At 46.8% G+C, this 21,231-nt stretch overlaps 1 protein-coding gene across 1 annotated transcript; it reads right to left on the reverse strand.

Annotated features, from left to right (window-relative positions):
• Positions 1 to 4,038: 4,038 nt before the first annotated feature.
• On the reverse strand, positions 4,039 to 14,576 carry LOC133381799 (serine/threonine-protein kinase 35). The gene is made up of 2 exons (XM_061621266.1): positions 13,819 to 14,576; positions 4,039 to 4,200 (listed from the first exon to the last, which is right to left on the reverse strand). The coding sequence occupies exon 1, from the start codon at positions 14,516 to 14,518 to the stop codon at positions 13,856 to 13,858; it is 663 nt and encodes a 220-aa protein (XP_061477250.1). The 5' UTR covers positions 14,519 to 14,576; the 3' UTR covers positions 4,039 to 4,200; positions 13,819 to 13,855.
• Positions 14,577 to 21,231: the final 6,655 nt, after the last annotated feature.

The following is a 21,231-nucleotide window of genomic DNA, read 5'->3' on the forward strand; positions in this document are numbered from 1 at the left end:
CCCTGTTACACTCCTTTCCATATACATTTCCACACCTGCGCAGTATATCCAACAGCACTGGTTGGACACGTTTTCCCGGGCTTTTCCAGGAGACGTTTCCACACAAGCGCAAACGTGCAAAGGACGGGATTGGCTGGAAAAGAGGAGGGGGAATTGGGAACCGCCCCAGTACCGCCAATGCAACAGCGTCATCTCTTAAATCCGCGGTATTGCGTCCGAGCGGCCGAAGGAACTGTGGATGATTCACGCTTTTAAATAGTTTATCGCATTTTCCGTGGTTGTGCGAAAGCGGATTTAACCACGTGAAAACGCGCTTTTGCACTCGGCGTCATCAGGACGACCGAAAAATAATGAACACACATAACAGGAATGTCACACATTTTGCAGTCGTCTGGATGAGCCCCTAATCTCCACGGAGAAAGGTTTCCTCAGAAGTGTAAATGTGAAGCGCAGCCCTGACTCCTTTTGGGAGGAGGAGGAGGAGGAGGGTGGAGCTCTCAGGGCTGGTTTTCACTTTCTTTGTGAAGAGATGATGTTGTCCAAATGAAAACAGCTGGGTTGGCTGAGTTCCACCGTGCCCTCCCCATCAGGCAGTTCAGGTTGAGTGTCATATCCAGTGAGCGCATGTTCCCAAGTGCCAGGCTGACCCTGCTGGGGCACACGGCCCTGTCCTCTTCAGGGGGTGCAGGAGTTAAAATGTTCCAAACAATCCCTCCTGTTAACTACAAATGGCTTGACTTGGAATGGCTGAATATCTTGTGGTCAAAAGTAACTAGTCCTGTCTTTTTCCTTCAAAGAATCGGAGCTCAATTCCTGTTTGGAAGACGGAGAGGATCTTCAGGGACGTTATAGCTGTGTCCCACTCCAAGGATGATAGCTCTTCTGCTGTCATGGAGAACGATGGTTTTGGGGAAGGAGAGCATTCAGCCGAGGAAGAGGGAAATGATCCCTTAGAAGGGACCCATTCCTTAGGGGATGAGCAGCTATCCTCTTGTGCCGAGGATATATCTCCAGGGGGTGGAGGGATCCTTGTAGTGGGTGATTCGATCATTAGGAAGATAGACAGTGGGGTGTGTGATGGGTGTGCAGACCGCAAGGTGTTTTGCCTGCCTGGTGCGAAGGTTGCAGATATCACCCGTCGTTTAGATAGTTTGGTAGACAGTGTTGGGGAGGAGTCAGTGGTCGTGGTGCATGTTGGCACCAACGACATGGGGAAATGCAGCCGTGAGGTCCTGGAAGCAAAATTTAGGTTGCTAGGTAGGATGCTCAAAGCCAGGACCTCCAAGGTGGCTTTCTCTGAAATGCTACTGGTTCCACGTGCAGGACCAGCCAGACAGACCCAGCTTTGCAGTCTCAATGCGTGGATGAGACAATGGTGTTGGGTGGAAGGGTTTGGATTTGTTAGGCACTGGGGAACATTTTGGGACAAGCCGGGCCTGTACAAAAGGGACGGGCTCCACTTAAACCAGAATGGAACCAGATTGCTGGCACTTAAAATTAAAAAGGTGGCAGAGCAGCTTTTAAACTGACTGAGGGGGGAAACCCGACAGGAGCTGAGGAAGGTCCGGTTTGGAATAAACCTCCCCCCTGGGATAAAGACCAAAGAAATGATGAAATTTTAAAAGGGGTAGGCCTAGAAGTAGGCATTGTGAGAGCAGGGGCACAGGATATAAATTCAGAAGGGCAAAATTATCACAGGCCAAACCACAAGTGCCAAAGACACTTGGAGAGTGACACTGCTTACAAGTGCCTGTATGCTAATGCTAGGAGCCTCCGAACCAAGATGGGAGAACTGGAGTGCTTGGTCTTAGAGGAGAGCATTGATATAGTGAGCATAACGGAGACCTGGTGGAATGGAGAAAACCAGTGGGATACGGTTATCCCTGGATATAAACTATATCGGAAGGACAGGGAAGGATGTGTTGGAGTCGCTCTATACATGAAAGAAGGCATTGAATCCAGCAAGCTCAAAACCTCAAAAGAGGCGGACTCCCCCACAGAATCGTTGTGGGTGGTGATACCATGCCCCAGGAGAGATTTAATACTGGGAACGATCTATCGTTCAAAATGCTCAGGGAGACCTTGAGATGAGATATGAAATTGAGGAAGCATCCAAACTAGGAAATGTGGTAGTAATGGGTGACTTCAAATACCCAGACATAGAATGGCAGCATATGTGTTCCAGTCATGACAAAGAAGCAAAATTTCTAGATATTCTAAATGACTTCCCATTCTCTTTGGTGTGTGTACTTTGGGTTACTCGCTTTTGTTGTCGGGGACTATTTGTACCACAGACTCCTTTTTCTGGTTGTGGATCCTGCAGACTACTTGATGGCTGGTCCTTCCTTTAAGATAGGGGGCAGATAGTCGAAGAGGGCTTCTTCATGCCTCCTTCTCCAGCACTTGGATTTTATTTTCTTGAAGCCCAAAGTAAAAGTGAGGCCATGCATGCTCTGGAAGAGGGTCCCCGTCTCGCAGTCATGCAGCTGAGATCTTGCAAGGCTGCACCCGCCTGAAGCCAAATTCAGCATTAGTTGTAAAAATGAGCCCCTCTGAACAAAAGTGGATCTTGCTTCACATTAAGCCCTTCATCAAATGGAGCTAGAAGCTTCTCAGCACAGATATTATCTGGAAAAGCCACACAGCTCAGGTTTTGCACAGGTTTTTATATGAACCCTTTTAAAACCCAAGACACATTCTACAGCATATTTATTGGTTTATTTTAAAATTTATGCCTCACTTTTCAAGGAAGGCAATGGTAAACCACCTCTGAATACCGCGTACCAGGAAAACCCTATTCATAGGGTCGCCATAAATCGGGATCGAGTTGAAAGCAGTCCATTGGCATTTTCTTTTCGAGGAACTTCTTCCACACAGCAGCGTACCATTTCCAATAAAAGCCAAACTTCACCGGAAAAACAATATATATGTATAAAAAACAGAATATAAGACCTAATAAGGATCATAAAAACAGTAATTAAGAATTCTTTGTTGAGGGGGGGGACAAAAACCTTTCAACAAACTTGGAAAGCGTAAGAATGTCTGGGCTTGTTTCACTTCAGAGGGAAGAGAACTCCACAGAACTGGCTCCACAGCGCTCAAAGCACATTTAATAGTGAGGCTCTTCTTTCAATGCCTGCATTCTGCCAGCCCTCCCCAGTTTCCTATTCTGTTAGAATTAAGGTCACCGTTTAATTCAGGAAAGCTGAAACGTGGCCCTGCCCTCCTTGGCAGACAAAATGTTTAGCGAGTGATGTGTCTCCTGAAACGGGTGCAAATTGGTGGGAGCTACTTCCCTCCCTCTTCCTACACCAGGTGTAAGTTCCCTGCTAAATCAGAGGGTGTCATCCAGCTTCTCCACACCACACACCTTTATGGCACATCCACAGTACATTGAAAGCATGTGGCTTCCTCCAAAGAGTCCTGGGAGTTGTAGTTTATGAAGGGTGCTGGGAATGTAGCACAGTGAGAAAAAACTATTCTCCAGGATTTGTTGGGGGAAGCCGTGTGCTTTACATTTGTGCTGAGTGTGCTTTAAATGTCTGGTGTGATCATACACTTCTATCATGTCTCCTCTTTCCTTTTTTTCTATGAGAAAAATCCCAAATGTTGCGACCCTTGATCATTTTGATTGCTCATTTCTCTACCGCTTCCACCCCTAGAATGTTATTTTTGCGGTCAGGCAACCAGAACTGAAGACAGCATTCCAAGTAGGATCACATTTTGGATGTGTATAATGGCATTATGATATTGGCAGTTTTCTTTTCAATCTGCGTCTTAGTGATCCCTCACATGCAAATCACCAATAACATCAGTACCTTAATTGGGGCATCTGCTATGACCTCAAGGTGTCTCTCCTGTCAGTCACCTCTGGCTCAGTTAGGATTTTTCACTTCCGTGCATCAGTTTACGCTTGCTTACATTTAATTGCATTTTCTCTTTAATACCCAAGCCTGCTTGGAGAGTTCCTTTTGGAGTTCCTCACAATCCCTCTTTATTTTAATCACCCTGACAGGTCCTGATCCTGATGACATGAAATGGATTACAATAGGTCCTGCTCTTCTTAATGGGTCTCATGTGACTTTTAAGAAGAACCTCGAAGCTTCATGTTGCCAGAGATCCTGATGCTTGACCTGGATCATCCTCAGCTTTTCTTTATGCATGTAAGTCACGGAGATTGTAGGTCCCTGGTAAGAAAACCTGGAAGAAGGAAAAAGAAATTATGAAATAACTTTGTAGGCCCTCAAACCCTACAAAGGTAAAAGCAACAGACAATCATTTGGTAAAAGCAGCTAGCCCTGACAGACAACAATGCAGTATGATAAGTATCACAATTCTACCTATTTGCTTCCTCAAGGAAGAAAGGTCTCTCAGTTAGATGCTGGCAGCAATTGGACTGGGATGTCTTTGTCTTTTGTTCGGAGTGGAGCGGGTACTTGTCCCTTTAGAACAAGTGGGAGGAACTACAACTCCCATCAGCCACCGCAAGCACGGCCAAAGGCCAGGGATGATGGGAGTTGTAGTTCGGCAACATCTAGAGAACCAATGTTTCCTCACACCTGCTTTAGAAGACATATATCTGTTAATTAAAATATTTATAAACCACCTTTCAGTCCTAAACAAGGGCCCCCAAGGCAATGTGCAAAGCATTAAAACAACAAACCAGATTAAGATGAGATCTCCCCAGTGCAAACTCCTGCACCACCTCTGGTGTGGAGGCACACTGCAGTCCTGCTTGCCGCAGCAGGAGAGGAGGAGGAGGAGAGTTTGGGCAATGAGGCCAATGCAGTGGCAGGCAGATCTTCTCAGTGCCTTGGACCTGAAAGGGACAGGCTTCTGGCCCAGCACCTGAGCCATGAGTGACGGTTCACTTGTTTGCAAAGCTAGTCGAGTGTTTTGCTCTACAGGTTACATTGCATTGCAACTTCTCCAGTGTAGCTCTCAGAGCTCTGTGTCTAATTATAGTGTTTCACCAGAGTAGTGGTGGTGGCAGCAGCAGTGGCGGTTTCTTTAGGGAATCAGCTCTCTGGTGAGTGCCAAAAGAAGCAATGAACGATTTCCCTCCTCAAACACCAGCTCTGCCACACTGCAGATCCTGTTGAGGAGAAGCTGATTAACTGGTATAATGCACTGAAGTGCAAAGCACAAGATTTACCCAATAGGGTCTGTGCTAGCTGCGTGTCATGTCCTGCATACATTAAACAATCTGTACTGCCCCGTTCACCTACTTGAGACTTGCTGTTATGTAACAAATTTGCATGTTCACTTCAAGAGCTACAGCAATCCCACTAACTACTAATTTTGGCCTCTTCCAGCGCATAGAGTATTGCAGTTCCTGTTCAAGCATCCTGTGGCCTGGCTTTCAGACAGCTGCACAAGACTGACTTTGATCTCTTCTTCCCTATGAACTGCATCCCCCCCCCTTTATTTTGCTGCAGCATCTTTTGGTAGGACCTTTATTGCACAGTTACTTTTAAATACAGACACTGAAAAAGGCTGACACAAACAAAGGAACAGACAGGAGTCACAGGGCCAAGGTAGATAATGCACCGTCCGTGCAATTAGTAATTATGATAATAGCCTTTTCAAAGTAAATAGCAGGTGGGACTGCAACATGGGGGAAAGATTGGTCCTCCTGGCCTGCTATTTTTTTTTTTTTGCATCATTTGCTCAATTGGTAGTTGCATGTGCAGAATCTCGTCCAGCTTGAAGCTGACAGAGTGGGAGCACGATCCACTACTGAACACATGTATCCTAAGGCCCCCTCAAAGCATCTTGTGCTTCTGAGAAACTGGTCACTGGTGGACACAACGGTACAGGCAGATCCTCTGCAAAAATCCCCAGCGAGAGCTAGTGTGGTGTAAAGGTTGAGGAGAGCCAGGAGAGTTCCCAATGCAAATCTCATCCCAGCTCATCGCCATTTTCTCGATCTCAGTTTCCGCCACCTGGCCCTGCTCCCTGGGCTGTCTCCAAGATGGAGACATTACGACTGCCCTTTACAGGGCTGTTGAAGAGGCTACCTAGAATGTATTTCCAATGTTCTGAACATAAAGCACTATACAAATGCTGAGTATTAAATGAATGACATTAAACACGTGCCACCTGGCCCCTGGTTCCCAGTGGTGAGAATTAACTGGTGACTGAAGGCAGATTTTCTAATTCACAGCACTATAATTTCATAGTTTTAAAAAGTGAATGATGCTTTCAAGTTAGTACATGGGAAGTATTGCTTTCTGTACTAAATCAGCAGAACAAGACAAGCTTCACCACCACTGTGGAGACTTCAGGATGCTTATGCAGCCTGACTGGGAGCGTAAAGAGGCATTAATCCAATTATTGGACTCATCGCTCAGGCACCCTGCCTCACCTCCCTTACCCAGCATACCTGGGTCTCGAGGGGAGCGAGGTTTGGGCGGGCTCTTGCTTCAACATCCAAACTCAGTAACCAAGTTTCTCGGGACAAACTCCCTACTGGGAAGCCCAATTAGTTGGAGGAAGCCGTAAGAGAAAACAGTGGGTATAGAGGAGGCAGTTATTGGCAATGGATTTTCTCAGTCTCTAATTTTCTTGTTGGATTTGGCAAGGGTGCTTCTGAAACTGGAGCTCAGATACAGTTAAAATTGGCCCCTTAAGAGAGGAGGGTTCAGGTGAGACTGCTGTAATTAGAACAATGTTAAACAGACAGCACAACCTAGTTTACAGAATCAGCAGAAGCAGAAAAGCAGGTAAATTTCTTGTTAAGGCTCTGTATGATAGGTCAGACACTGCTGCACGCAGTGTCAACAGGCCATCTCTTCAACGCTTACAAAAACGAAATGAATTTTGGCTCTTCCCATCCTGTTCACCTCTTTCATCAGCTCAGCTCTCCAGAAACGTCACATTTTGCAGAATACTGAACTTATGCAAGGCAATTATATTTATTGTACCTTGCGTACACTCAGGCTATGCTTAGAAATTAGAGGGGTGGGGAGGAATAGGGGAGAAAGACACCTGACAACATACATAAATACACACACACAAATACAGACACAGACATATACTTTCACACTTGTGGAAGAAAAAAAGATTCATCTAACCATTCCTCAAGAGAGGTTAATCCTAAGATTGACAGAAGTTGGCTTTTTAAGGCTGCAGGTTTTCCATTATAAAGGGCGACTGAAAACGGGGATAGCAAGACAGACTGAACTTCCAAAGAGCCCTCCCCAACCTGCCTAGCCAAATCCTTGCAATTCATGGGAGGGAGTACAATAAGCACCGAAATCAGATGAGGGCAACAAGTATTATGTAAGCCTTTGCAAGATTAATGATGCTGTTCTTGCCAGTGGAAGCAAAGGCTTTGTCACTAGCACTGCACATGTGAGGCAAAAGGCCTACAGGGCTAACAGACTGAGCTGAGGTTCCATCCAGCCTGGTACCCAGCCAGATACAGGGAACAGACTGTCCTGTGCCTCAGATGCTCTTTTGGCAGAGTGAAGGGGAGCGAACAGCCCAGGTGAATTCAACCAAACACTATCAGCAGAAGGAAAGCCTTTGTAGAACAGCAGCTCTGACTAGTGCGAAGCTTTCTTTCGTTCTTCCATTCCCCACTTCAGTTAGAGTTGGGGGGAAAGAGCTCCCCTGCAGATACTGACAGAGAGGTGTTTTAGCCCAGCCTCCTCCTCTGGGTCAATGTCCACCTTCCTTTCAGTTCCAAAATTATCAGTAGCCATTTAATTGTAGCTTGGCAGAACAATCAAACTTCAGATTCTCTCAAAACAAGTCCCCACCCCCAATCTACACCAGCAAGGAATTCTAGGGTGTTTCAGTCACCCCCTCCTTGCTGCCTGTTTCAGGTCATTCACAGTTCACTGTGGATCATCTCCAAGGAACTATGCTCCAGAGATAGTAGGAAGGTGGCTGCTTACGACTGGCTTATCCCAGGATAAGTAAGAGACCAGATTCCCCTGACTGTGCCAAAGGTTGATGACTGTCGGCTCATGTCAACCCTTGAACACAAATGAATCCTGTCCGAGGAGTGGCACAGCTCATTAATGAGAGGACAAGATCTAGGGGCAAGTCAGTCCCATGTCCAGTCCCAGGCATCTCCAGGGAAAAGGATTTTAGCAAGTAGGGCAGGCCATTGACATCCACTGACTAGACCCACCCCACTCGGAGGAAGATTTAATGGGTTAATGGGCCAAACAGCTTGACTTGGTAGAAGGCAGTTTTGTATGCTTGTGGCCCAGGCTGAACGACTGCATACACAGAACCACACCAAACTCACTCCAGTGCCTGCAGAAACGTGGCCACAGCTCCAAGCTGATCTATCAAGATAAGAAGCCACCACCACCATCACCATCAGAACCAGAGGGACAGATGTGTCCATCACAATGCACAGCATCCATTTCTATGAGCACAAGGCTGGCAAGGGGATACGCAAAGTGGCACATCTCTGTCAGTTATGTAAGAGGCAGCCTCTTTCGCTGCAGCTGTGCTTTGGATGGAGACGTTACCCGCTCAGGCCCTGGATGGGAAGAGGCCGCTGGGCCCTAGAATAAACAGCCAGAGGGCAGGTCTGTGCCCTCATAGTGTTTATTATGCTTGCATTTACCGTTCTGAAAAGATGCGCAGGAGAAATTTTCCCCAGAGGGCACAGCCTGGTTATGCAACTCGGCAGCATGTTAGCAGAGCATGAGTGACCACAGGTGACCCACACAGAGGGTTGAGAAAGGAGAGGGGGAAAAATACTGGATGCCACTATCCTCGCCTCTCCCAAACCCCTATGAGAAAAAGTCATTCAACTTGGAATGAAGAGATGCCCAGCAGGCACAGACCAAAGGCCTATCTTGCCCAGCATCCAGTTCCCCACTGTGGCCAACCAGATGCCTCTGGGAAGCTGGAAAAAGAGGACATGAGGGTATTAGCCCTCTCCTGCTGTTGTTCCCAGTGACTGATAAGAGACGCACACTTGACTAGCAGCCACTGACAGCCTTAAGAAGCCAGCTGATTCAGTACCCACTGTCACATCTTATGGGAGCAGACCTTATAGTACAGCTATGTGCTGTGCAACAAAGTACTTCCTGTTCTCTCTTTTTAGTCTCCTACCATTCAGATTCACAAGATGACCTCAGGGATGCAATAGTAGTAGTACCGGAAAAAGAATGTCTCTCTATTTGCTTCTCCACACCATGCGTATTTTCCCCCCATACCTCTACCATGTCCTCCCTTGCCATTTTTCAAACCAAAAAACCCCGAGCATTGAAACTGACTAGCTGGAGGAGTTGCTGCTTCTTATTGAGTTAAGGCTGTCAGGGGTGACTGGGCAACATTTTTAAAAAAATTCTGCTTGGCTTTTAAATGGTTTGATTTAACTTGCTCTTTTTAGGTTTTAATTCTGTTCCTGCATATTTCTGTCTTATTGTTGACCCTGTTGTTAATCTTTAAAGATGTTCTTAATGTTTTATCATTTGTTTGCTGCCCCAGGTTCCTTCTGGGAGGAAGGGCGGGACAGAAATTTAATAACTACCTACCTGCCTAATTCACTCATACCCCTGTTATTCTATCAGTTTGAGATACAGCTGTCATAGCTAAGTCTAGATCTTGCTTTAAGCCTTAAGACAACTTAAAACTTGTGGTTATCTAGGAGGCTGAAGTAGTAAAATTATTCTCTTTGTATTCACTTCTTAGAAAACCTGCAGACGGAGGAGTGCTTTAGACTAGGACAGTGATTCCCAAACGCCACCCCACCTGGACCACTTAAAAACTGCTGAGGGCAGATCACCTAATGGGTTTTCTGCCTGTTGTAGCAATTGCAATGCACTGTGTTACATGCTGTATGATTTTTTAGTTGCATTTTTACAGACACTCTGTGAGCCACCTGAATGAAGCACCACTGACTACAGTTTGGGAACCACTGGGCTAGGGTGTTAGGACCTTTTAAAGGCATAAGTCCCCACACCAAAAATTGTCTCACAGTGGCACGGAACACTTAGAACTCTTTACACTGGTTTGTGTGTGTGTTATGTGCTTTCAGGTCGGTTACAACTTATGGCAACCCTATGAATGAGCACCTCCAAGAGCATCTGTCATGAACCACCCTGTTCAGATCTTGTAAGTTCAGGTCTGTGGCTTCCTTTAGGGAATCAATCCATCTCCTGTTTGGCCTTCCTCTTTTTCTACTCCCTTCTTCCCCCCCCCCCCCCCAGCATTATAGCCTTTTCTAGTGATTCATGTCTTCTCATGATGTGTCCAAAGTATGATAACGTTAGTTTCATCATTTTAGCTTCTAGTGATAGTTCTGGTTTAATTTGTTCTGACACCCAGTTATTTGTCTTTTTTGCGGTCCATGCTTCACACTGGACAAAAGCCCAAATGCATGCCATGGCTCCTAAGGAGATGTGGCAGCAGCAGAGGCACAAGACGCGTTTGGACCAGGGCAGAGGAAAAGAAATGCTACACCCACCACATGGAGAGCAATTTGTTTCAGGAATTTAAAGGTGATGTTACATTCTGGGCTGAATACTGGAAGAGGTGCAGGACATGCCAGGCAGGTAGAAGAGGTCATAGGTCCAAGACCGGCATTTCCAAACTAATGACTACAAGGCAACAGGCTGAGACAAAAACCCACCTCTGCTGACAGCTGAGCACAAACAGAACTGGGCTAAATAGGCTGTTGTCTCGACAAATGTAAAGGTTTTATTTTGGAACAGCAACCGTCCAATGGAGTTCTTTTTTAAAAGAAGTTAACAGGCACCAGTAGGCAACGCCCCACATAACATTCTCATCTAAGCTCTGAAGTGGTGTTTGGAAAGCACAGCACATCACTTTTTATATAACTTCTGGAATGCATGCTGGAGGGCAAGACCATCCCAACAGCTGCAGGAAACTGAAAGGCAAAGGCTGCCAAGAGCACCTTCCACATAACCTTCCTGGGTAGGATGTGATGAAGTTACCTCTAGCACAAAGATACAAGACCGGGCACAGGCTTCACTCTTAGGAAGTCAATTCAACAGCTGGGCCTTAGGACAGGCCTGCACAATTTGAGACCAACCAAGTCAAATGCGGCCATGAGCCACTTATGGTGGTCTGTCAGGTCTATGGCAGCCCCTTATTTCTGGGGTCCCAGGCAGGCAGCCAAACCAAAGGTGTATCAAGTTCTTCTATGGCTAGTGGGCTGAATTCAGGTTGATGGGCCACTAGTTGTGCAAGTCTGCCCTAGGGAGAGAGGGTTCCTCACCCCCACCTAGCCCTTCTGTGTCCTTCAGGTATCCAGACTCTCACTGCTACTTACCAAGTAGCAAGACTGTACCTGCTCTAAAGATCGCATTGACTTGCATTCTGCAATGCAATTAAATATTGGCTTGTGCAAATTTATTCTAATAGAATGGAGGACCAAAGGCCTGGCAGGGAGGCACCATTATCACACCACTCACTGTAGCATTCAACTACCGGAGCAGCATTTTGGAACGCCTGCTGAAAATAACAACCATTTTCCATAATTTCAGCCAAGTTCTTTGCCTCTGCATACCCTTGGTACCAGATTGTTTGTATATGGCTTTGCAAATGGTTCAAGAGTCCTCCCATTCCCGAAATGTGAAAGTGTTTTGCAAGCAGTGCCTGGGACGGAAGCAAGATCCCTGTTTTCCCTGTGTTTTAACTTCAGGAGCATGTAGCAGATTCAGAGAATGTAAAGCTGCTCTGGTGACTGGCTTAGAGGGGGAGGCATTTAGTAGCATCAACATCTTCTCTGTAGGAGGCTTTTGCCTTGCTTGCTTGTAGCTTGTAGCGGGTGAGAGGGACAGCTTACCACTGTGTGCGTGCAGTGTGCAAAAAGAGCAGGGTGGCCTCTGCTCAGCCCAGGGAGGGTGAAGCAAAGCAGACCACGACATTCCTCACTGAGGAAGCCAAAGATAACGAGGGAGACAAGGATCTAACAGCAGGTGCATCATGGGCATTTTGTGCCAAGGGAGGGGTGGGAACACTGGTTCTACCAACATTCAGATGAAAAAACCAAGGTGAGTGGAAGAACTGTCAGGCAGCGGAGGGGGGGGGATAATTCTGCACTTAAAAATGCCCAGTTCAGTAATGGGGATTTTTAACTGCAACTAATGGGATGATGTCTGAACTAGACATCCTTGCAACTGTTTTTATTTAACGCATGTAGGATTATGTCTTTCAGAAACTACTTCCCTTTTTTGGAGTCAGATAAAGTGTGCCTGAACACAGAATGCAATGTATAAATCAAAGAGCTGACAATGGTCGTTAATATGCGACTCTGCTGGGAGCAACTGCAGGACCCAAGAGACCGACTGGATCAGACCAAAGGCCCATAAGCATCCCATTTCTCACAATAAGCTAACTAGATGCTTTCAGGCATGAAGGGAACAGCCACACCCAGCAAACATTATTTGCCTCTGAACATGGAAATTGCAAAACTTGGCCATTGTGGTTAAGCGAGGATAATAAGAACACCCAAGTCACCATGTGGTATGTGGTCAAGGTGGCAAAACTGGCTTGCTGACACGACACAGGCAGTTACTTAAGGCTCCAGACCGTCACAGGACTCTTCCCCTCCTGACAAGCAAGGGCTCATAATGGCAACCACCACCAAGTGCAAAGTGCATCTTTTGATCTGCGGAGGACAGCATCAGACAATCCACAGAAAAAGGCAGTCTCTACCTGGCAGTGTCCTAAGACTTACTGTCATTCCTTTCTGCTCTAGGAGCATTTCTGTGGCACTGTAAAACAGGGATGAGCCTTCCCTTCCATCGCACAGCTCAGGACTGTAGAGGAGAGAGGAGGCTTCCCCCAGGCGACTCCCTGAGCCTTAAGCACAAGGCGATGTCAAGCCAGACCCTGCCCCTTCCTCTGTTGGTTGTGGCAAACAAAATCTCAACTGGCTACTAAGGACAACCAGGATTTGTGGGCCCTTGCACATAAGGTTGCTTCAGAACACAAAACGGTTCTTCTGTTGCTTCACGTCACCACTGTACGCAATGAGAGAAAAGTCTGAAAGGAAGGGGAAGGTCCCACCAAAATCCTTGACCCAGGAGCCCCAAGATTATGACACGGATCCAGAATTATAGGGTGAAAGACATCTGCAAGGAAGGGAGTGTAGCACAATGTAGCCCATCTCACAAACAGCAGTTTGCTGCTCTCAAGGAAGCAATCAAGGACATTACCTTTAGGCCTGTAATGTTTAATCAGTTAGGTATTTTTTTAAAAAAACCCTTTAATTGACAAAACGAGTACCTGATTAACTGGACAGATTTTTTAAAAATTATGTTTTGATACAGCCACTTATAAAAACTGCAGGTGGCAGGCAGCATCTCAGAAGAGGCTTTCTCCCCTTCCTTACACACACAGGAGGAATGCCTCATCTAAGATGATGCCTACACTGTCGCTTCAGAGACAATGCTTTTACCCATATGCAAATTTAATTGATTAAAAGGTCTTTAAAATGGGGTTGCAGCCCTACTTCCCTTTATATGCAGGGTTCACAGTGCCCTAAGAACAAAGACCTGATTTTTAGCAGTTCAACATCTTGCCCCTTAATCTCATCCATTACATGCCACTTCAGTTTGTTCAACAAGAACGAAAGGGAACTTCTGGGTACAAACCAATCTCACGCGATTTGAACAGCATTAGAGCATGCACCTGGAGGTTCGGTTTTCAATCTTTTTGATGGCCGTTACTTAAAGGAAAAAATGAAGGCAAATCTGGTGAAAATCCTACAGAGGGAAGCAAGTAAGTGCCTCTACAACCCCAAGCAGCTTAATAGACAAAAAATGGCGACAAAGTCCAACTATGTTGTACAGCCAACAGAGAAACTGCACTTACCCCAGTTTTCAAAGTACACCAACACTCTGACCTGAGTTTAAGCAGCGCATGTAACCTGGTCCATCCTGGATTCAAGCTCAAAGGCATCGGGTCGGTCCTGTGGGTTAGCAGCCAACATGTCTTTCAAGAGCTGCTTGATCCCCTCAGACATGGAAGTCCTGCGTTTTCGGGGGATGTGCAGCTCCATCTTTGGGTTTTCTAGCAGCGCCTCCCCGACGGGTACAATCTCAGTCCCCTGCTTGATGTAGGTCCTCAGCAGCTCCTTCTTAGTCTCGGCATCAATAAACGTTATCCTCTCAATCATTGCCCAGATAATGATGCCCAAGGCAAAGATGTCCGCCTTGGCAGTGTAATGCCCCTCCCAGACCTCAGGAGCCATGTAGAAGTCTGAGCCGCAGGCAGACGACAGCCAGTATTTGTTCACATTCACATTTTTGTTATCGTTCCCCCCGTCCTTGCCTCGAGCAGTCAAGCCAGCGCACACCTTGCTGAGCCCAAAGTCCGCCACCTTCAGAATGGGAGCGCCCAATTTCTCCGTGATTAGGATGTTGTCTAGCTTCAGGTCCCTGTGCACAATGTGGTTCTTGTGAAGGAAGGCAATGGCGCTTGTCAGCTGCAGCATAAAACTCTTGTTGGTGGCCGGGTCAGGTCTGCGGGAAAGAATGTACTGGTTCAGGTCTCCCCCTTCGCAGTACTCCATGACAAACCAGAGATAGCAAGGTTCTTCAGCATAACCCAGGATCCTCTCACCTTGCCAGGGGAAGAGAGAAAACAAGGAAAAGAATTACTGCAAAAGCAAGATGGGGAGATGAAGAAGATTAAACAGAACCTGGAGGAGGAGGAGTGTACAACCCAACAGCCTATCTTCCTGGCAACCCTCACCAAGGTCAATTAAGAATTCTACAGAGAACTCTCCTGATTTATTTTGCTAAAACTGGGGGGGGAGGGGCTAGAAATGTTTGCATGTGGATGGGCATTAGCAGAATCCTGGTTTTGACAAGTTAGGCTGTGCCCTGCCTCTTTGATCAATAGACGTCTTTGAGGACATACTGGAGATGCTTTCAGAGATCTCTCTAACTATGCGAGCCCTTAAAGCAGGTATGGGGAATAGATCTGGAGTGCCAGAGATAACTCACACCATCCCTGGCCGCCGGCCATGCTTGCTGAGGCTGATGGGAGCTGTAGTTCAGCAACATCTGGAGGGCTAAAGGCTCCCTACACCTGGCTTAAAGAATGATGCATAATTCAAATTCTGGTGGCCAGGCTTCTGGTGTGTGTTTCACTGAAAAACATTCGCTTGGAGCCATCTGGCTAAAGTGGCCACCTGTACTTTGAGGGCAAGTAGTACTCACCAGCACACAGCTCATCAAGCAGGACCCAGCAGACAGAATTTAATAAGCCCAGATGGCACCAAACCCAGAGGAGAAGCAGTTGTTGTTCATCAAGCTATTTCTGTTTTTATGTTCAAAACTAAAAGGATAAACTCTACAGAAAGAGCACTTTACACAGTGTCACTCTTCAAGTGTCTTTGGCACTTGTGGTTTGGCCTGTGGTAATTTTGCTCTTCTGAATTTATATCCAGTGCCCCTGCTCTCACAATGCCTACTTCTAGGCCTACCCCTTTTAAAATTTCATCATTTCTTTGGTTTTTATCCCAGGGGGGAGGTTTATTCCGAACCGGACCTTTCTCAGCTCCTGTCGGGTTTCCCCCCTCAGTCAGTTTAAAAGCTGCTCTGCTACCTTTTTAATTTTAAGTGCCAGCAGTCTGGTTCCATTCTGGTTCAAGTGGAGCCCGTCCCTTTTGTACAGGCCCGGCTTGTCCCAAAATGTTCCCCAGTGCCTAACAAATCTGAACCCTTCCACCCGACACCATCGTCTCATCCACGCATTGAGACTGCGAAGCTGGGCCTGTCTGGCTGGTCCTGCGCGTGGAACCGGTATCATTTCAGAGAAAGCCACCTTGGAGGTCCTGGCTTTCAGCATCCTACCTAGCAACCTAAATTTTGCTTCCAGGACCTCACGGCTGCATTTCCCCATGTCGTTGGTGCCAACGTGCACCACGACCACTGACTCCTTCCCAGCACTGTCTACCAAACTATCTAAACGACGGGCGATATCCGCAACCTTCGCACCAGGCAGGCAAAACACCTTGCGGTCTACACGCCCATCACACACCCCACTGTCTATGTTCCTAATGATCGAATCACCCACTACAAGGATCCCTCCACCCCCTGGAGATATATCCTCGGCACGAGAGGATAGCTGCTCATCCCCCAAGGAATGGGTCCCTTCTAAGGGATCGTTTCCCTCTTCCTCAGCTAGATGCTCTCCTTCCCCGAGACCATCGTTGTCCATGATAGCAGGAGAGCTATCATCGTTGGAGTGGGACACAGCTATAACGTCCCTGAAGGCCTCCTCCGCACACCTCTCTGCCTCTCTCAGCTTTTCCAGGTCCGCCACCTTGGCCTCAAGGAAATGAAGTCGTTCCCGGAGAGCCAGGAGCTCATTGCACCGAGAGCACACCCACGATTTCTGTCCAACAGGCAGATAGTCGTACATTCTGCAGGCGGTGCAAAACACTGGAAAGCCCCCACACCCCTGCTGGCTTCTTACCTGCATAGTTTGGTTTACGGTTTATTACGTCAATGGGTTGGAGACTGCGGTTTAGTTGAGGTCAGGGAACAGACGGGCAGAGTGGGGGGTCCTGGCCTCTCGCTCTGCTGCTTAACTTGCCTTGACGCTTCGTCAGCTGGGGCTCCCTCTAGCTCGTGGAGCAGGCTCCCTCGCTAGGGTGCTCTGACTTTATATGTGTGGCTGGTTCCTCCCAGCTACTGCTGCCAGCCAATGATGTGTTACTTGAGGCTGATGGCTATCAGCTGGGGCTTAACTCTTTAGTATTCTCTCAGGCTTCCTTCCTTTGAAGGCAGGAAGGCAGGCTTCCTTCCTTCCTGAGCGAGGGGCCGGGCTGTTTAAGCTTTTGGCTGCTTTTAATCTAACCAAGGGGCTGCGCCTTCCAGGCAAGTCTTTTGTGTTTGTTGTTTTCCCACCTAGAACAGCCTGACCTTTCTTTAACCTAGGGAAACAGAGGTTGTGGTTGTGTTTCAGGAAGGCTGAAGCTGCCCTTTTTAGCAAGGACTGAGCTGACTCTCTCCCTGTATGTGTCGGTGGAGTTTCCTTTTCCCCCTTCTCTCCGACTGGAATTTAGCCTTGTTTACAGTGTCCCCTGAAGCTTTCCTGCTAGGGTGGTGTTGAAAACTAGCTTTCTATAGGCTTCCTTCTCCTAGGATCTGTCTCCTAAGATATAGGTTCTTTCAGGATTTGGCTCCTAGCTCAGGGTGACCTTGGGCTGCCCTTATTACTTATTGCTCTGAGCTGTTTTACTTCAATTAAATAATGGAATAAATGGGAGCTACTTACCCTCTTTTCGCTCTGCTGCTTAACTCGCCTTGACGCTTTGTCAGCTGGGGCCTTGACGCTTCGTCAGCTGGGGCTCCCTCTAGCTCGTGGAGCAGGCTCCCTCGCTAGGGTGCTCTATCTCATGCTGCTAATTAACACTGCAAATAACCAATAGCGTACTTGCCCTTCCCAGCTACCTCTTGACCACCTCTTTGGCAAGCATTTCACTTACGCCATGCTCGTTAGCAACAAGCTGATAACACACCTGGGTTGCCTAATACTGTTTCTATTGACCGTCCTCTGACCCATCCCTTTGCCAAGAACACTCACACTCTGCATACCTAAGAAATGCTGAGGCCTTGAAGGGGATACAGACTTCCCGGTCTAAAAGCACAAATTCATCCTTCCTTGGCTATACATTTGCTCATGGCTATATATTTGCTTATAGATGGATTACATTCCACCCCCGATTGCTCAAAGGACGTGTCAATGCACTATGCGTTACAAATGTCTTCTAACCCCAAGGGGCCAGATCTTCATGGCCCTATCGTTTGACCATAAGAGGGGTTTATCATACCTTTCAGTCATCAGCCTTTAATAGCTCACAAACAAGATAAACATACACATATGAGCAGAATTCCACAAATAATGAATCCAATGGAAAGAAGCTGTTTCCACCATTCTCCTATTCCCTGAAACCAGGCTAGAATTGGATCCAGGAATGATTCTCCCTCCAAATCCTTTATTTTACTGCTTTGCTGATATAATGCAGCCACGGTGTGATTCACCATGTTTTGTTTATCTGGAATATACATGCAGCATTCCTGTTGTAACATTGCGCATGTTCCTCCCATTGATGATGTCAGCATATCCAACGCGAGCCTATTCTGTAATACAGCAGTCCTCATGCTTGTCATCTCTATTCCAATCGCCTCCAAGGCTAAGGCAGTAACATTTAAAGCAACTTCCATAGCTCTCCCAAAGATATTTACCTTATACATGATATTAGCCACCCCCCTCCAGGCACTAGGGCCCAAGTGCAGCTGAAAACATCCCTTTGCCATCTGACTTTCCACGCTCTGTAATTACCTATTGAGGGGCTCTCCAAAGTGTTCACAAACCTATGTGGGCCCCATAGTTCCAGGGAACATCTTCCAATCCAGCATGGGGGCAACCACGGCCAGGCTTTTCCTTCACAAATCCAATAGCTACCATAAGAAGAGCCTGCTGGATCAGGCCAGTGGCCCATCTAGTCCAGCATCCTGTTCTCACAGTGGCCAACCAGGTGCCTGGGGGAAGCCCGCAAGCAGGACCGGAGTGCAAGAACACTCTCCCCTCCTGAGGCTTCCAGCAACTGGTTTTCAGAAGCATGCTGCCTCTGACTAGGGTGGCACAGCACAGCCATCATGGCTAGTAGGCATTGATAGCCCTGTCCTCCATGAATTGGTCTAATCTTCTTTTAAAGCCATCCAAGCTGGTGGCCATTACTGCATCTTGGGGCTCCCTAATTAATGCCAGGGCGTAGCTTCCATTTAGTGCATACCCAGCCCTGCTCACCGTCACTAGGGCATGAATAGACTGTCTGGCAGCCTCTATTGAAGCCCACTCATCGCTGGAACTGGGCTCTGGTTCTATTATGCTTCATTTGGTTTTCTTGTTAGCAATCATGGATACTTGTTCTTTAGGACTTAGTGTTATGTGAAACAGAGGATCTCTAAGAAATCCTCTCACACATACATTGCCTTCTTTCGTTAACTCACACATTCCTTGTTTAAATGTTACAGTATATCCCATAGCATTAAGTTTAGATACTGACATAATATTACATTCTATGTCTGGCGCATATAAAACATCTGTCATTACAGTGTTCAAAATACATAATTTCACTGTTCCTCTGCCCAATACCTGTCTGCATGTACCATCCACCAACACCACATCCTCTGTTGTTGGAACCCACGTATTGAATAATGTTCTGTCCTTTAATAAGCTATGTGTTGCTCCCGAATCAATCACCTATTCACTACAGTCAATATTTACAGTCTCTGTCTTTTCTTCCTTTTCTTTCTTCTGTGCCAGCACTCACCAGCTGTATCTGCGATTGCTTTCTCCTTTGCCTTGTTCGTCGTAAATCACAGTCTCTTTGAAGATGCGTAACAGACCCACAGCTATAGCATGCTTTCATTCCAAAAGACTTAGCACTCCTCTCAGTCCTTTCGGTTCTTCTTTCTGGCTTATTTCTTTTCTCCTGTTCAATCGATTCTTGACATCTTTCCCATTCCTGTATCAATTTTCCGGATACATATTGAACTGTCAATCCTTCATCAGACATCGCTTCCAAGGAACTTATTAAATTATCCCATGATGCATTCAAAGTCGATAGGATAATGTATACTTTCTGTAACGGAGTGTGCACAACGTCTCTTTCCTGCAACTCAGCAAAAATCCTGGAAATAGTCAATAAATGTTCAGACATAGTCACAGTATCCATCAGCCTCAGTTGATATTGTTTTGTAGTCAGATTTATTTTGCTACTTGCCGTTTTCTGAATGTGTGTTTCATGCAAAGCAGTCCAAGCCAGTTTCGCTGTTTGTTTATCTTGAATGAGTAACAGTTGTGAATCACTGACAGTCAGAACTATGTACGACCGAGCTCTTTCATCCAGTCTCAGCCACTGTGCAGGAGGCAGATCGGATGGGGGATCCTGCGTTATGACCTGCCATAAATCTTCTTTCGTGAGAAAGGCTTGTATCCTTAAACGCCAGCTTAAGTAATTAGTCTCATTAAGTCGCTCCAGCGGCATTCCTTTCGAAAGTGAAACTGCCATGCTGACTTACACTCCTTCACTGTGTCTCCCTGGAAACGTTATCCGTTTGCTGCCTTCTAGGACTCCTCACACCAACGATGAAGTCCAGCTTGCTTCCACTGGTTACCCGATGCTCTCTTTACTGGTTTTAACTGGGATTATACTGGGTACTCTGGGCCCATAACCCTTGTTGTGCGGTAGTCTGTTAAAGCTATGTGTGTACCAGTACATCCAGTTGCCCCAGATTGAATGAATAGAGACGCACCACCAGGATTATTGTAAGATGAATCTTTTACTGATTCAATAGATTCAAAGCAGTAATCACAAAACACTCTCACTCCAAATGCCTTCACTTTCCATATACACCCCCCACACCACAGAGACATTCCCTCAAGGACTTTATAGCCTTGGCAGCTCTTTGCCAGCTGCAGCCTTCGGCTTCTGCACGGCCTTGAGCTCCTCTGTGTGTTTTAACCCTGTACATGTCTTTGGGGAAACTTCTGTTGCACATTACAGCTACCAACAACATGCTGCATACCTAAGGAATGCTGAGGCCTTGAAGGGGATACAGACTTCCCGGTCTAAAAGCACAAATTCATCCTACCTTGGCTATACATTTGCTCATGGCTATATATTTGCTTATAGATGGATTGCAACCTCACATTCTAAAATTTCTAAGCACAGTTTCTGTAGTAAAACATGCATGCACGGGTCACGTGACTTGGTTGCTCAAAATACTAACTTTGGAAAAGGTCCTAGCAGGACATGGTCTCAGGGCAGCGGATTCAGCTGCCATGCTGGTGTTAAGCAAACAATATAGGAAACTACCTTACTCAGTGCTGGCTACACCAGGGATGGCTAACCTGTGGCCCTTAGGCTGATGCGGCTGAGCTTCAGCATCCATCATCCCTGACCATTGGTCAAGCTGACTGGAACTGGAGTCCATCAACATCTGCAGGAACACAGGTTTGCCATTCCCTGGTCTGTACTGACCAGCAGTAACTTTCCAGGATTTCAGGAAGGGTCCAACTTGGGACTTCATGGTCTCCATGACAACCATGGGGATGTCTCAGTACCCATTTGGACCCATTGAGGTGGTCCGCCCTTATGGAATCTGATGGATTCCTCAATACCCTGGGGGATTTCCTGGCTGACATGGCAGGTGCTTCTCTCCAAGCTTTTCTCTCGCTGTGTGTCAGGATGTATGGTTGGAG

Source organism: Rhineura floridana, chromosome 3, assembly GCF_030035675.1.
Source record: "Rhineura floridana isolate rRhiFlo1 chromosome 3, rRhiFlo1.hap2, whole genome shotgun sequence".
NCBI lineage: Eukaryota > Metazoa > Chordata > Lepidosauria > Squamata > Rhineuridae > Rhineura > Rhineura floridana.